This window comes from Aspergillus costaricaensis, assembly GCF_003184835.1.
Source record: "Aspergillus costaricaensis CBS 115574 unplaced genomic scaffold BO79scaffold_10, whole genome shotgun sequence".
Lineage (NCBI taxonomy): Eukaryota > Fungi > Ascomycota > Eurotiomycetes > Eurotiales > Aspergillaceae > Aspergillus > Aspergillus costaricensis.
The window spans coordinates 341,318-356,414 of record NW_020291810.1 but is presented as its reverse complement, the minus strand read 5'-3'; the positions used below and the strand labels follow the sequence as shown (position 1 = coordinate 356,414).

General features: G+C 34.1%; 3 protein-coding genes across 3 annotated transcripts; 2 read left to right on the top strand and 1 right to left on the bottom strand.

Annotated features, from left to right (window-relative positions):
• Window positions 1-103: 103 nt before the first annotated feature.
• BO79DRAFT_262212 (isoamyl alcohol oxidase) lies at window positions 104-2,053 on the bottom strand (the record flags this gene model as incomplete). Its single annotated transcript, XM_025686566.1, has 4 exons — window positions 104-1,219; window positions 1,278-1,482; window positions 1,535-1,923; window positions 1,991-2,053. The coding sequence occupies 4 exons, from the start codon at window positions 2,051-2,053 to the stop codon at window positions 104-106; spliced, it is 1,773 nt and encodes a 590-aa protein (XP_025541357.1).
• A 498-nt stretch (window positions 2,054-2,551) lies between these two features.
• BO79DRAFT_192122 (Zn(II)2Cys6 transcription factor domain-containing protein) lies at window positions 2,552-4,877 on the top strand (the record flags this gene model as incomplete). The annotated part of the gene is made up of 2 exons (XM_025680873.1): window positions 2,552-3,126; window positions 3,182-4,877. The coding sequence occupies 2 exons, from the start codon at window positions 2,552-2,554 to the stop codon at window positions 4,875-4,877; spliced, it is 2,271 nt and encodes a 756-aa protein (XP_025541356.1).
• Window positions 4,878-5,736: 859 nt separating this feature from the next.
• BO79DRAFT_143703 (OSTA/TMEM184 family protein) lies at window positions 5,737-7,231 on the top strand (the record flags this gene model as incomplete). The annotated part of the gene is made up of 6 exons (XM_025678341.1): window positions 5,737-5,800; window positions 5,860-6,007; window positions 6,064-6,316; window positions 6,382-6,507; window positions 6,567-6,716; window positions 6,779-7,231. 6 exons carry the CDS (start codon window positions 5,737-5,739, stop codon window positions 7,229-7,231), a joined length of 1,194 nt encoding a protein of 397 aa, XP_025541355.1.
• Window positions 7,232-15,097: the final 7,866 nt, after the last annotated feature.

Here is a 15,097-nt window from a genome sequence, read left to right as displayed (position 1 = left end):
ATACAATGCAACAGCAAAGTACCTTCCCAAACCTACCAGGATCAGGTATATATTCCTTGTAATGGGCACAATAATTGCGACCTCAACAAGGACTGCCCCGAAACTATTTCCCTGTTTCACACAGCGGTCCAAACCACGCGCCGCCTACCACCTCCTCCCAGCCCTCGTTCCCGACACATCGCCAACACCAAAACACATTTTCCGGGTCATACTTCTTCTTTACGGACAAAAGCCAGTTGTAGTTATTTCCAAACCAGTCCTGCCTCCAGTCCGGATCGTACGGATCGGCCTCGTTTAAATATGTTCCCATACCCGGAGCCATGTCCTTCATTGCTTTCAATTTCATTTGGGTGAGAGCGTTTCGGTATTGTTGAATCTCCTCGGTGCCGGCATTGTCGGGCCAGACATCGATTTGCTGGAATAAGAGGTGGGACCTTCGCCACGCGGGATTCATGGATGTATGAGGGACGGGGTCGAGAACCTTTCCACCGGCCACGATGTTGAACAAGGTTGCCCAAAGGGTGCTGTTGGGGACGGTCTGAGTAGTGACGGTCTCAAGAAGGCTTGTTAGATTGTTCTTTGGGGATTCCAATGTTTGCTTGTCAAAGAGTCGTGACGCCATGATCGGCCTGTTCGAACCCGGTGTTGTATGGTGCGTGCCGGAGTAGTATGCATGGAAGGTCGGATAGGTGGTGAAGGTGGATAGAACCAGATACGAGGTTCCGTTGTGCTGGAGCAGGTCATCTAGGATAAGCCGTTTCATGGCGTCTTTGGCGCTCTCTAATGCCTCGGTGGAATTGTTCTCAAGCAGATTCAGGAAAGGCTGGGTATATACCAGCGGTCCGGCATAGGGTGTGAGGATTGCAGTGCCAGAGTATCCTGCGTCTGAGAGAGCTGGCAATTTGGACATTATGTTGCCAGTAGCGTTGATAACGGCATCGTCATTTCCGTTCAGTGAAACGATGTCCAGGTTATGGCCCAGGACAGGACGCGTTGGGTGGGCTTTGATGGTGGTCGATAAGACTACACCATAGGTGCCTCCACCACCTCCACGGAGGGCAGTGAAGAGGTCTGCATACTGACAGGCGTTGGCAGTGACAAGCTTTCCAGATGCTAAAACAACTTTGTATTCCAGAACCTGGTCTGCCCCGAGTCCAAAGAAGTGGCTAACGGGGCCATGGCCACCACCTTGCATGAAGCCTCCAAGGACACCAACAGTCTGATCTATTCATTAATACGGATGCGTATCATACTTCAGCCTCCAGGGATAGACTTACCGGATCTGCGCCACCAACAGCGATGACACCATGCGTGGCAGCAAAATCGTATACGTCCTGCCACACATATCCACCGCCTACGGTGATGGCACTTCCAGTCCAGTTGGATGGACAGGATCCATTCCCAGGAACGTATCTGTCGTGATAATGTAGTCCATCTTGTATGGACTTGATCCAAATGGAAAGGCTACCATATCCTTGCGATCTGTTATAGTTAGTGCGTATACAATCATGGAACTTTGACGCTGTGTTCTCACCGCTGCGAAATATCATGACCTGTGTTTTTTATGACCAACCTCACATTGTGATCCCTTGCAAACTTAATCCCGGCAGTAACGTCAGCTGCGGTTGTCGCCTTGACACTGTAGACGGGATAGTTGCCCAGGTCGCACTGTGGATATCCAGCCAGAGTGGCATTGACAGGGGGGCAGCTTTCCACAAGTGGATAGCTATATCCAATGGGAGATTTTGCCAGGTACTCGTTGCTTGTCCAATTGGAGCTGATAGTCTGACAGAGCTGGGAACTGTAGCCTGGGCCTTGGTAGCACGGTTTAGCAATTGGCTCGTTGCGCGTCAGCTTTCCGTGAACGGAGCTGTTTAGGGCGCTCCATGTGTCTGTAGAGGGCCAGCACTCATCTGTAGGGGCCTGTATCCTCGCGATGTAAGCTATCTCCGCATCATCTAAGAGAGAAGGAGATCAAGTGATAACATACACATTTGCATTTGGCAAATACAGACTGTGCTCCAGCCAGGAGTAGGATAGTGCTAAGAAGCATTTTGACGTGAACTTGTCTTGCTGTATTATTGTTGAATATTCACAATTCATTGTCGCCAGCAGTGTAAGGGAAATATTTTATATTCGTCACTTTTCAATGCTCAACAGGCGACACCGTAAGCAGCGCAATATATTGCGCCCATAGCCACCGAGCACGGAACGGAAGCCGACCTTGCCCTCAGAAAGTAACGGGCAGCGACGTCCAGCGACACGATCCAATATACTGTCACCTTCCATTTTGGACATGTCTTACAAGACCCCAAGAAGCCAGTTCGATGAACAACCCAGTTCTGAGCGGAGTGAACAATGTAAACATCATGACCTAGAACAAGTCGAGGCCCACATTGCGCTGAGAGGGGGATATGATTCGTCGCAGCGAGCGTATCTCCAGCTGATGCCGATCCCTCAGCCTCATGGGGGCCATGGAAACCGGCCATCTTCAACCCCTCCACGGTCGCATTGCTCCTCTATATCCTCCGACCAACTGCGATCCCGATAAATGCAAGGACAAAGAGCTCAACGACGCCCTAGGGGCAAATATGCGCGTTTAATCTGCCGGGGGTGCCGAGCTCGTAAAATCAAATGCGTGCTGGCTTGCCCACTGGCCTCATTAGGCCCACTGGGTACTCCACAACCCCCGGCAACATGTTGCGAGAGATGCCGCAATCTCGATCTCGAATGCATTGTCGAGAGCAATCCTCTAGGCCGGCCAGCAACGAAACGCGCAAATCGCGGAAATTTGGCCAGCAAATCGCCCCAGCCAGACACTTCCAATTCCCCGCGTCCAAGCCCCCAACACGAGAAAGCGGCCAAGCTCTCCGACTCCATTCAGCACTATCTCTTCTCGGGCGCGATACTAGACGACCATTCCATGCTGCAGGAATTGCCGGATGCCACGGAGTCTACATCCGATGCCGACCGTCTTTACCATGCCATGGCCAACACCAGCACCTTTATCGCGGGGGTGTTGGCTAAGGATGCTTCTTTCGGCTCCACCATTCAGCTGGTGTCTACTTGGAGCACTTCTCTGACAGATACAGTGAGCCAGGATCTCGCTGCCACGCTTGACAAGCTGTAAGATCAGGCGCAGAACTATGCTCATCCCATTAGCTGGCTAAACCCTTGCTAGATTAGTTTGGCAACGTCTCTTCGTGATTGGCACACCAAGCCTGCTACACCTGAGAGAGCGCTTGTTCTCCACCGATCCTAATACCAATAATGTGGCCACCAAGCTGCTATTTTCAGTCCTTTGCTTGGCTGCCTGTGAAAGTTCAGAAAGTGTTCGCCGTCAGAACGGATCCCTCCGAAATACTCTACTGCAGGCCGTTTCGTCATACGGCCAGGACTTCATCTTCAGTCCTCCTACACACATAGACTCCGTTGCTGTCTGTCGCTTCTTATCGGCGTTCAAGCCGACCGCCTTGGCCACGTCTAAAAGAGTTGCCAGTCAATCCATCAAAGCCGAGCTGTATCTGACTATAGCATATCGGATCGCAGAGCGGCTAGGATTGTTACCTGAGCCAGGAGCCATACCATTTCTGGATACGACTGCCACCGACAGTGTAGTAATGGAGCGTGAGCTAGTCCTATCAATCCAAGGCCTTGAAATTACAGCCGAGGAATTTCTGATGGGTGACTTTTTGACTATGACCCTGCAAGGTTTCCGACAGGTTCTTCAACGGATGCAACCTCATATAGACTCCTATCAAATGTTCCTGGAAACACACTCCTGTTCACCAGTCATTATCTTCCATGTCAAATGGATTACAGCCACATATATGCAAATTGAGGCAATGGCAAACTCTAAGCAGTCCTGGATGAGCCCCAGTCGGTTGTTCATCGTTGTCGAAGAGGGCGAAAAGAAATGCCTCGCAGAGGTTAATTCTGCCTATCATTTATTATCAGAGGCAGCCAAAGATGAACGGCAGAATGAGGTTGTTATCATATCCTCACTGCTGGAGCTGCGCTTCCATGCCGTTATTGCCAAAATTTTTGGCCTCGGGCTTTTCTATATATCGGTCTGGAAAGCAAGAATGGAAAAGGATCGACCACAAAAGGGCACTAAAATTTACCCGGATGAAGCGAGTCAGATGGGCAACACCGTCATTAATTTCATGATGACAACACCTGACTCTCAAAGCGACTCGCACTTTTTCAAGTTCTTGCGTCAATTTGGGGGAAGGTATCCAGACAAGCTGCAAGGAATTCTAGCCAAATTCATTGAGGGCGCATCAATGAAGCACGGTGGCATTGACTACATTGCGCCAGTTCGGCCAATCGTAATCGAGGTTGTTAATCTATGTAAGAATATAGTGGAAAACAACCTTATCCGGTTGAAGGGCTCCGGAAGGTTGCATCCCAACTTTGACAAACAGCTCGATCTTTTCAAGCAGTGCGCCGATGCGCTGGTTGCCATGGTGTCCCAATCAGGAAACTATCCGGAGGTTGCCTTTAGAAGCGGCTGTATGTATATCGCAAGCAGCAAAATGCTCAACGGTCTGCAGGATTTGATGTATACTCTGAAACAGCAGTCTTATACTGTCAGAAAGTATGATGAGGCTATGGGAGTGGTGGATACCCCGGTAAATACGACTGAGCCCTTCGCAATGCCAAACGTGCAGTTCAGTTCCTTTGAGGCATGGAACATGTGGCCATATCCGAATACGATGCACGGTGCCTTTCAACCGGGAGATATTCTTGATTGGGGTCAATTGTCTAGCACCATATGGCAACCAGACCCAATGACAGATCTTCCTGACAGTGCCATAAGACTGCCGGGTACGGCTGCTAGGTTCGAAAGCAGCATGCCACCGTTTCACGAATGAAATGCACATGATGCGTCAGGATAAACCGCACTATGCATACAAGCACAGTGCGCCAACTTTAGTCTGGTGGGTGAAGTTAAAGAGAGAGCCTTGTCATCTCCAATTATGGTACTATGAGTTGTAAATGGTTAAAATCATTGTATGACCAGACAGTTGATTGCACTCTATGTGGCCCTGATGCATCCTCTCATGCTTGCTGCCTTTTCTTTAATGTGAATACAGGTGTATCACTTCTTATTTAGTTATCCAATGACATCAATATTTCCTGGCTGTCATTCTATATGCATCTTAACTACTTGAATTTCGCATTAAGTTGTAGGGATTTCAACTTCTTGCCCGTTTCTCATCTTTCACAATGAGCGAACCCGTAATTATTTTTAGAACCAGCTTCAGACTAACCAATGTAGATTCATACCAAATACAGACTTCGCAACTTTTTCATCGCGCAATTATTCCCGTATCCTCATGACCCTGAGGCTGACCGCGCAACTTCGCGCAAATTAAGCATGCGGCAGCCGCCGATCGGCTCCACCATGGTCTTGGCATACTGATTTACTTGAGTGCGATAAGGCTGCACACCCCGACCAGCGGCTTATTTGCGCTCCTAGATGCGCCTGGCGGTGTTGTTCGATGACAGATCTGCTGTGTTTCTTTTGCTCGGAAAATGAAATAACGTAACGTACTGCGCCCGAGCATAGCCTCTGGCACTGTTGCTCTTTGATTTTGGCGAGGCTTTGCAGGGTGATGATGAAACTATATAATGACTGCTTGTTTGTCGTCGTCAAAACGCTTTCAATGAGCTGCTGAACTGTCGATTTTCGCCGCATTGCCAATTATATCTATTTCAGTTTGATTCAATATGTCTATCTTAAGTCGAAGTGCTGGCAGCTATGGCTGTCCTATACCGGACCATCTCGAAGAACGTGAGTAGTTGTTACATCCTTATACCACTGATGCGACGAATTAGCTGACCTCGGGACAGTCGACGTTGGTCCCTTCGTGGGGAATCTCACCTTCTATCAATTCAACATCATTGTATCCGGTGCTTGCACAGCGATTGTGTTATTTCTCATCTTGGGCCTTATGGGTCGACATGCGATGCATATGAGCAATCCTAACGAGCAACTAAAGTAAAGACATTCGACACAGTGGGGAAGTATCGAGGTTGCTGACAATATTGTGATAGAATAATGCGAATCTGCAACCTCATTCCGTCATATCAAATCCTTTCCTACATCTCAATCTGCTTTCCGAACTCCTACATCTATCTACAAGGGTTTACCGAGGTTCTACAGGGCGTGGCGTTATACGCCTTCCTGATGCTACTTTGTGATTACATGGCTCCTGATGATAAGAGCAAAGTGAAGTTTTTCTCTTCGCTCGAGACGAAAAGACAGTGGCAGCCGAAGAAGAAGAGGAATGGTCTTGCCTTTTTGAGTGTGAGTCGTTCGGCAGCAGAAAAGGCATTAATGTGAACAGTAACTGACCGCTTCTTTCCGTCTAGTTGACCTGGTACTCAGTCCTTCAATACCCTGTCATCACTTGGAGCACCGCTATTGTCCAAGTAGTGACACAGTCAATGCATGTCTACTGCCTTGAAAGCAACGCTCCTCATTTCGCTCACATTTGGGTATGTAATATGTTTCCATGTCTGACTGCGTTGTAAATAGTCACTAATAAGATCAACAGCTCCAAGTGGTCACATCAGTGTCAACGTCCATAGCCATCAATGCTATAATCCAATTCTATGTGAACATGAAGGGATACATGACAGAGCACAAGCCACTGCTGAAGCTAATGGCATTCAAACTGATCGTTGGTCTAATCTTGCTTGAGAAGGTATTCATCAGGCACCCTGAAAATGTATCCAGAAACAAGCGGATATATCTAACACCAACTAGATTCTGTTCCTCATCCTCACTAGCACAAAAGTTCTCACATACCCGCCTTCGATGACCTACATCGACACACTGATGGGCCTCCCAACAATGCTTATCTGTGTGCAGATGGTGCCGCTCTCCTTCCTAGTTCTTTATGCCTACCGCACAAAACCCTACGAGATCTCAACCTCGGTGAGCAGGCTGCGACCCCAGGCATACCAGGCTCTTGAGTCAGACCAGGACGAGGAGGTCTTACTGAACGACCCGCCCAAACGGTATCAAGGTGGAGCTTGGGGTCTACGTGCCTGGGCTATGTACTTAAACCCGCTCGTACTGTTCCAGGATGTCTATTCGGCTTATGTCATGATACATAATGCGCGGTCTCTGCAGAAGGTTCAACAGAGGGAAGAACCAGAGCAGGAGGAGATGGCAGGGTGGGAGACGAGGTATGAACCTTGTGAGAGGAGCCGATGAATGGCTTGAGAAGCCAAATTCAAAGCCCACTGCAGGTGGCGTGCATTGTGGCGGAGAGAGTGGAGGGACCCTGGCGAGATTTTACTGCGATTGACAGGTGCATTAGCTATGGAACAACAAAGACCCTTTCATAAGTTTGGATGGTACGATGACTCAGTGGTCGAGACGGTTTAGTTAGTTGTAGAATTTAGGTGAAGGATCCCTTTAAAACATTACTTGTCTAACGGTGGTTCCTCGATACTTTTGCTTTTTACTTCGTCAAGTGTCTCTATTACTTAGGCGGTATGAATGTTGCTATGAAGTGCCATGTTAGGTGTTTCCGGTGCCTTCATCTTGCATACATGGCAGTATAAACGTATCTTGACTACAAGAAGTTACACCTATCTATAATAGTTAGTGCTTGAAGAACAGGAAAACATTAGCGATGTGGATAACCCTTCTGTTATATCGAACTAGGGACACGTCAATCTCAGGAGCATACTTCAAAACGAATGACAGCAGTTGTCAAAGCTTAGATCCTCTTATTCTTCTTCCCAGGAACAGTCCTTCTCTGCACACTCTGTTCAGCGGCTCCTTCCACATATGAAGTTCTGCTACCAAAGAACATAACAAAACCAATATCAATGGTCCATCAAACATCCGGTCCGCGACACGGGTAACTCAATTACTTCAAGATCCTATATTCCTCCTTTGCATGGCAACCAATCTCCCTGTTTTATTTTGATGCTGGGGACTGGGTGGGAGGTTATCAAATTCAAAACCAACCCGGTGCTGGGTAGTTGGCGTTCTCCACGGTTGCCTCCTGTGCGGACTGGTCATCACGCTTGGTCTATAAATTTCCCAGTCAGCCCTCGTTCCTATTAAGATCGCATCCTTGTTTCCCTTTCGACAAGAAGGCATCCTGGGAATCCCCGAGGGTCATGAGTGTATAGGGCATTCTTACCGAGGCAGTCAAGGCGAGGGTCGCGGAGACCAGCATGAGAATGGTGAGAAGAAACTTCATTCTGAACGATCGGTGAAAGGAAAATGAGCACGATGAAGTGGAACGAGGAAGAGGAAAAATCACAACGTGGAGTTCAAGGGCAAGAGGAGATGTTCGAATTGATTTTGTGAAGCTAGATGTGTCTGAGGGATTTATTCCAGTTTGTTGGACACGGGCTGACTAGGTGGTTCGAGGGGGCCTTTATACTTGGACATGATATCCAGCATTGTTTGTGTATACCTCTTTGTGTAAGCGTCATACTTAGCTGGAAGATCAGCCGGATCCTTGAGGGGGGAGATCTAGGAAGCAACTTCTTGTTTCCCACGGAAACTGTTGAGGAGCGCTCTACGGAAGCAACGAAACGAACAAACGAACGAACGAACGGAAGCAAAAGAGTGAGTTGAATTAAGCTATCTAGGAGAGCGAAACAAAGCAACACGTAGAAATGCTTTGTGTGGGAGGTCTGAGTATAGTATATAACTTATTTATATAGATATCTTAACATGGTCTCCTAGGTAAAAAAATATATAAAAAAATATTAAATAAAATTATAGATATTTTCTAGATAGACAATCTTTTATATATTAAGTATTATTTTCTAGATATTATATAGCTATAATCAACAGGATTATTTCTAGAAGAATCTAAAAATTATAGAACTTTTTCTAATCTAGTACTTTGGTAAAACTGTCTACAGGATTATAAATATCTATAATATATTAAACTAATATAATATTTATTTTAATAAGATCTGTTATAAATAAGTAGCAGTTATCTAGCCATCTAGTAAACTATATATAAATATTATAATTAAGAATTTATAATAAATTAGTAATATTACTAAATAAGGATATTTTACTATTATCTGATATCTTAAGATTAAATATCTATATTAATTTTTTAATATATAAAATATTTTTAGCAGCGGTATTATATATATAATATTCTGTAATAATAAAGAAGAGTATAATAATATTTTATTTATTAAATAATTAGATAATAAAATTATCTGTATAGAATATAATTTATTTTTCTATTAATTTATTATTCTTATAATTAATATAAGTAATATTTATATAGATTTTAATCTTTTTAGTATGATCGGCTGCTAGAATAATTTTATAAAAAATAGTATTATATAAATATTTATATATATTTTTTAATATTTTTATATTTGTTGTAATGGGAGTGTGTATATATTTTTATAAATAAAATATAATAAAATATAAATTAAATCTTATTTTAGTAATTAGCCAGTTTAATCTATTTATAAGATTTTAATATTTATTAATATTAATTTTTTTAATTAATATCTTAGTACAATCTATCTTTATATAAATAAGTATTATAAGAATAATAATATTTAAGCAGAATTATATTCTAGTAATAATAAGATATTTTTTTATATAAATAAATTATCCAAGTGAGATACTGCCTATTTTATAGTTATAAAGAATATTATAATTAAATAGAATTTTTAATTTATCTAATTCTTTGAGTCTAAATATTTTATTTAAATAGTATTTTATTAAAATTAAATCTATTTACTCAGGACTAGTAATAGCAGAGTTATTTATATAAATAATAAGTTATATATTATTATTTTTATATATATATAGATTCTTTAATAGAGGTTTAAAGTTAACTTCCTGTAATTTTTTATTGAAGGTGCGGTGTTAAAGATATATTATTTATTATAATTTATAAAGTATTATTTTAAGTAGGTATATATATTCAGGGGGACTTTTATAAAATTTAATTAATTATTTTATATAAATCTATTTATTTTTTATTTATATATATAAATAGATAGAAATAATATTATATTATTTCTAATAAAGATCTTTTAGTGCTATATTAATTATAAATATTTTAAGAATAATCTTGCTTACTACTAGAGTAAAGAATTTAATATAATTAATATTAGATATTTAATAATTACTATAAATTATCCAGTGAATATAAAATTATATAATAATATTTTTTATATTAATCTTTAAATTAAATATTTACTTATCTGGAATTATACAGATACTGGTAGGTTAATTAATTATTTTATAGATATTTATTAATTTAATCTTATTAATTTATATAACTATAGTTTTTTTTTAATATAGAATAAACGGGGATAAGATGGCTTCTGTATAGATATTTAATATATTAATCTTATATTACTTAAAAATAAATAAAAAAGATAAATTAGATTTTTACTTTAATATAACTACCTGTTTATTTTCTAGTCATAAAAAACTCTTTTTTTTAATAGTTTATTAGAATTATTTTAGTATAGTGACTGTAGTAGTAGAAGATTTAGATTTAATAAATTAAAAGTCTTATTTCATATATTTAATAGATAATATTTTATAATTATAAAGATTCTTTATTAAATAAATCAGATTAGTAGGTATAGGCAGGACAGGAAAAATAGATTTAATTAATATAAATATAATCTCTATTTTTTTATATATAAAGTCAGCATTGTCATCTTATACAAGAAGAGTTTTATTATAATTAATTATATTCTGTATATTATATATAATTATTTTATTAAAATTAATCCTGGTGCTTTGTATCAGTATGATTAAACTCTTAAAAATAAATATAAATATAATAATTATATTACCAGAGTCTTTATAGTTATTCTTATATATATATTCTTTATAGAATATTATATTTTTTAAGTGTTTAACTTTATTTAAATCAGGATATTATACTAGATATATATAACTATGATTCCTATTAAATCTGATAAAATAATTAATATTAATATAAGAACTTATTTTTCTAGAGATGATACAGTTCTCTGTAGATATATATTAATAATAATAATATCTGAATATATATAGGAACTTGAGCAAGGTATTAAGATTTAAGAGATTATAAAATGACTTGTATAAATAAATAAGTATTTATTTAATCTTACTTTCTACAGGAATTAATGAAAAGGGCTAGGCCCTGTCAGCCATCCGGAATCAGAACATCTATGTTCTGACCTGTCTGGTTCTAGACCTTGACCCGGAGATATCCATAAGAAAAATAGAAATCTCTAAAGTAAGTAAAGAAATTTATCAGAGTTATAAAAAAAAACTCCCAGAAGAGTTATTTATAAAAAAGATTAATCTATCTGTAGATTAGATAGTTCTTTTTTTAATAAATTTAATTTTTTTATTAATTATTATATTTTACATAGTCCTCCCGGCTTCTTAACCTGTTATAATTTTAAATTTATTTCTTTTTAAAATATCTATTAAATAACAGACCAGTAATATATAATAATTATAATAAATTAATAAATATTTCTAGTTACTATAAAAATATTATTCAAGCTGATATTATTAACTAGTTAATTAAATATATTAAAGAATTAATGATCCAGAGTATAGAAATATAATATATTATCTTTTAATAAAATATAATAATAGATAATAAAATTAGAACTAATCTTAAATAAATTAAATAATTTATTAATATCTGACTTCTGTTTTCTCAGATATTTATTATAATATTTTTATTTATATTAATATTAATATTAGTATCAGTACCAGCCTAAGATCCAGTTAATATAAAGAAATTAAAGTTACTAATATTTATGAATTTTAATAGAAAAAATAAAAATAAGTTTTTAAATTAACTTAATAATATACAGGTAAAGATCAGGATTAACTAATAATTTATTAATATATTAACTGAATAAGTCTAGTATATATTTATATTTTTAAATAAAAAAACTAAAATAAAGATTAATCTATAGATAAAAATTAATTATAAAATCTTATTTTTCTTAGTTATAGCTTTAATTAATTATTTTAAATTAATTTATAAAAATCTAGTTTAACAGAAAAAAGTTATCAGCAAGCTATTTATTCTCAAGTAAAAAAATTAATTAATTAATAATCTTTTAGTAGAAGTTAACAGCCTGTTAATTAAAATTAAAAAATATAATTAAAAAAATTTAAATAAAAAAAATCTTCTGTACTAAGTTCAAAATAATAATATTTATTAATAAATAATAAATATTAAATAGAAACCAGATTTTAAAGGCTTTTGCTAATAAGTTAAATAGATAATTAATAAATTTTTAAAAATAAATTAATTTTTAAAAAAATAACTAGAATATTTTAATACCTGAGCAGATAATATCTCTAAAAAAATAATTATAAATAATATTATAAATTAGAAATTTATAATAATAAATACAGAATCTACTTAATAAGTTTAATAAATATTAAAAGAAATATTAGTTAAATACTATGAGACAGGACTTTACTTATATTATAAATTTTTAAAATATTATATTATTAAATATTTTTATTTATTATTATAATATTTCTAAGACTTGAAAAGCAAAGTCTACTAAATTTTATTTAAAAATAATCTAATTAATAAAATTAGTTAAATATTAAAAAGTTTAATTACTTAGTAGATTTTAATTTTAAAAAAAATATAATTTTTTTAAATTATTACCTAGGGGGGCACACGCCAGTTAATTATAATTATAAAAAATTTAAAAAAAAGATTTAAAAATTTAAAGACTATTATATCTTCTCTATATTAGAATTAATTAATAAAATTTATTTTATAAATATTTTAATTAATACCAGCTATATATCTTACAGAATAATTAGCTAAAATTTTATAAATAAAAATAAATTAAAATATATTTTTATTAAATTTTAAAGTATTAAAGAATTCAAGAGGAGGGAAGCTTGTATAATTAAATTAATAAAAATATTATTAAATATAAATAAAAATTTATAAAAATATATATACTTCTATATTTTACTATATATATATAAATATAATATTATATTAAGATTTCCATGGATGAAGTATTAGAATATAATATTTTAAATTAAAAACTTTATATTTAATATCTAGAGTATAGGAGTAAAAATATAATATAAATAAAAATAAAATTATTTTTTAATATTATTTATAATTTTTACTAATATATAATATACTTAGAAGAATTAAAGAAAGAAAAAAGATTTAGTAAAATTATTTATAATAAATCTAATAAATATTAATAAAGTTCTTTATAAATTTAATTAATTAAAAAATCTTATAAAAATAAAAAGTAAGCTACCAGGCCCTTATTATAAATATTTAAATATTTTTAATAAAATAATAATAAATATTTTATTATTTTATTATTCAGGGATAGACCATGCCATTAAAATAATTAAAAATATTAAAAAAAAAAAAAAGAAGATTTCTTAAAGTTCTTTTTATTAAATAAATTAACTAGAACTTTTAATACTATAAAAAACTTTAATTAATTTTTTAAAAAAAAAATTTATAAAAATTAATAATTTCCTGGCAGCCGTGCTTATGCTGTTTATTTTAAAATCTAATAATAATTTATATTTTTATATAGACTACTAAGTATTTAATTAAATAATTATAAAAAATTAATATCTTTTACTACTTATTTAAGAAATTTTTTAATATATTTTAAAAATTTATTATTATATTAAACTAGATATTATTTAGATCTTCTACTATATCCAGATTAAAGAAGAAAATAAATAGAAAATTATATTTTATATTTATTTTAAATTATTTAAATAGCTAGTAGTCCTGTTTAGACTTATTAATTATTTAAATATATTTTAATAATATATTAACTAGATCTTATAAGAATTTCTTAATAAATTTTATTCTGTTTATATTAATAATATTTTTATTTTTATAAATAAAAGTCTAGCTATATACTATATTTAAATATAATAAATACTAGAATATTTATAAAATATAAGTCTCTAAATAGATATTAATAAATATAAGTTTAAGATAATCACTATAAAATACCTAGAATTTATTATTAAAATAGAAAAAGAAATTTATATAAATTTTATTAAGATTTAGATTATACAAGATTAAAAGACACTAAAGACTATCTATAATATTAAAGTTTTTTTAGAATTTACTAACTTTTACCAGTAATTTCTTAAGAATTAGAAAGTTTACTTAAAATCTTTTATATAATTTATTAAAAAAAATATCAAGTTCAGCTAGACACTAGAAATCTAAAAAATATTTAAAATTTTTAAAAAGATTTTTATTATTATTCCTGTCCTCGCGCATTAGAATTTTAAATAAAAAATACTAGTAAAAATTAATTTCTCTGAATAATATATAGAAGGAATATTATTTTAGTAAAATAATTAAAAAATTTTTTATCTAGTAATATACTTCTCAAAGAAAAATCTATTTATAAAATATAATTATTAGATTTATAATAAGAAACTGCTGGTAATTATCTAAATTTTATAAAAATAAAAATTAAAGCTTATTATATTTTTTTATTTTAAAATTCTTAGTAATTATTAAAATTTAAAATATTTTATAATCTAACAGCAGCTTACAGAATAATAAATATATTAAATCTAGTTCTTAAATTATTTTAATTTTATAATTAATTATTATCTAAGAATAATAAATATTTAATTAAATATTTTATTTTAAAAATCCTAGAATATATCCAAGAAGAAAAATAAGTATATTATAAATTAAGAGATCTAGTTATTTTATTCTATATCTAAAGAAAGATTTATTTATATAATATTTATTAATAAAATTTCTGATAAAGAAATCCCCGCCAGTCTAGAATCTAAAAAATTAATATTAGATAATCTATAAAAATAAGTAGAATAAATTAATAAAAATTTAAAAAAATATTATAAAGTAATAGCTGAAAGCAGGTCTAAACTTTTTAAATAATTAAAATTAAAAGTCTTTATTATAAAATATCAGCTGGATATAAGCTAATATCTATTTTTTTAAAAATAAGTCTAAGTTTTTAATTTAAAGCTCTTATAAACTCAGATTATTTAAGAAATTTATAATAATATAATTACTAAACACCCCGGACAGGACTAGAT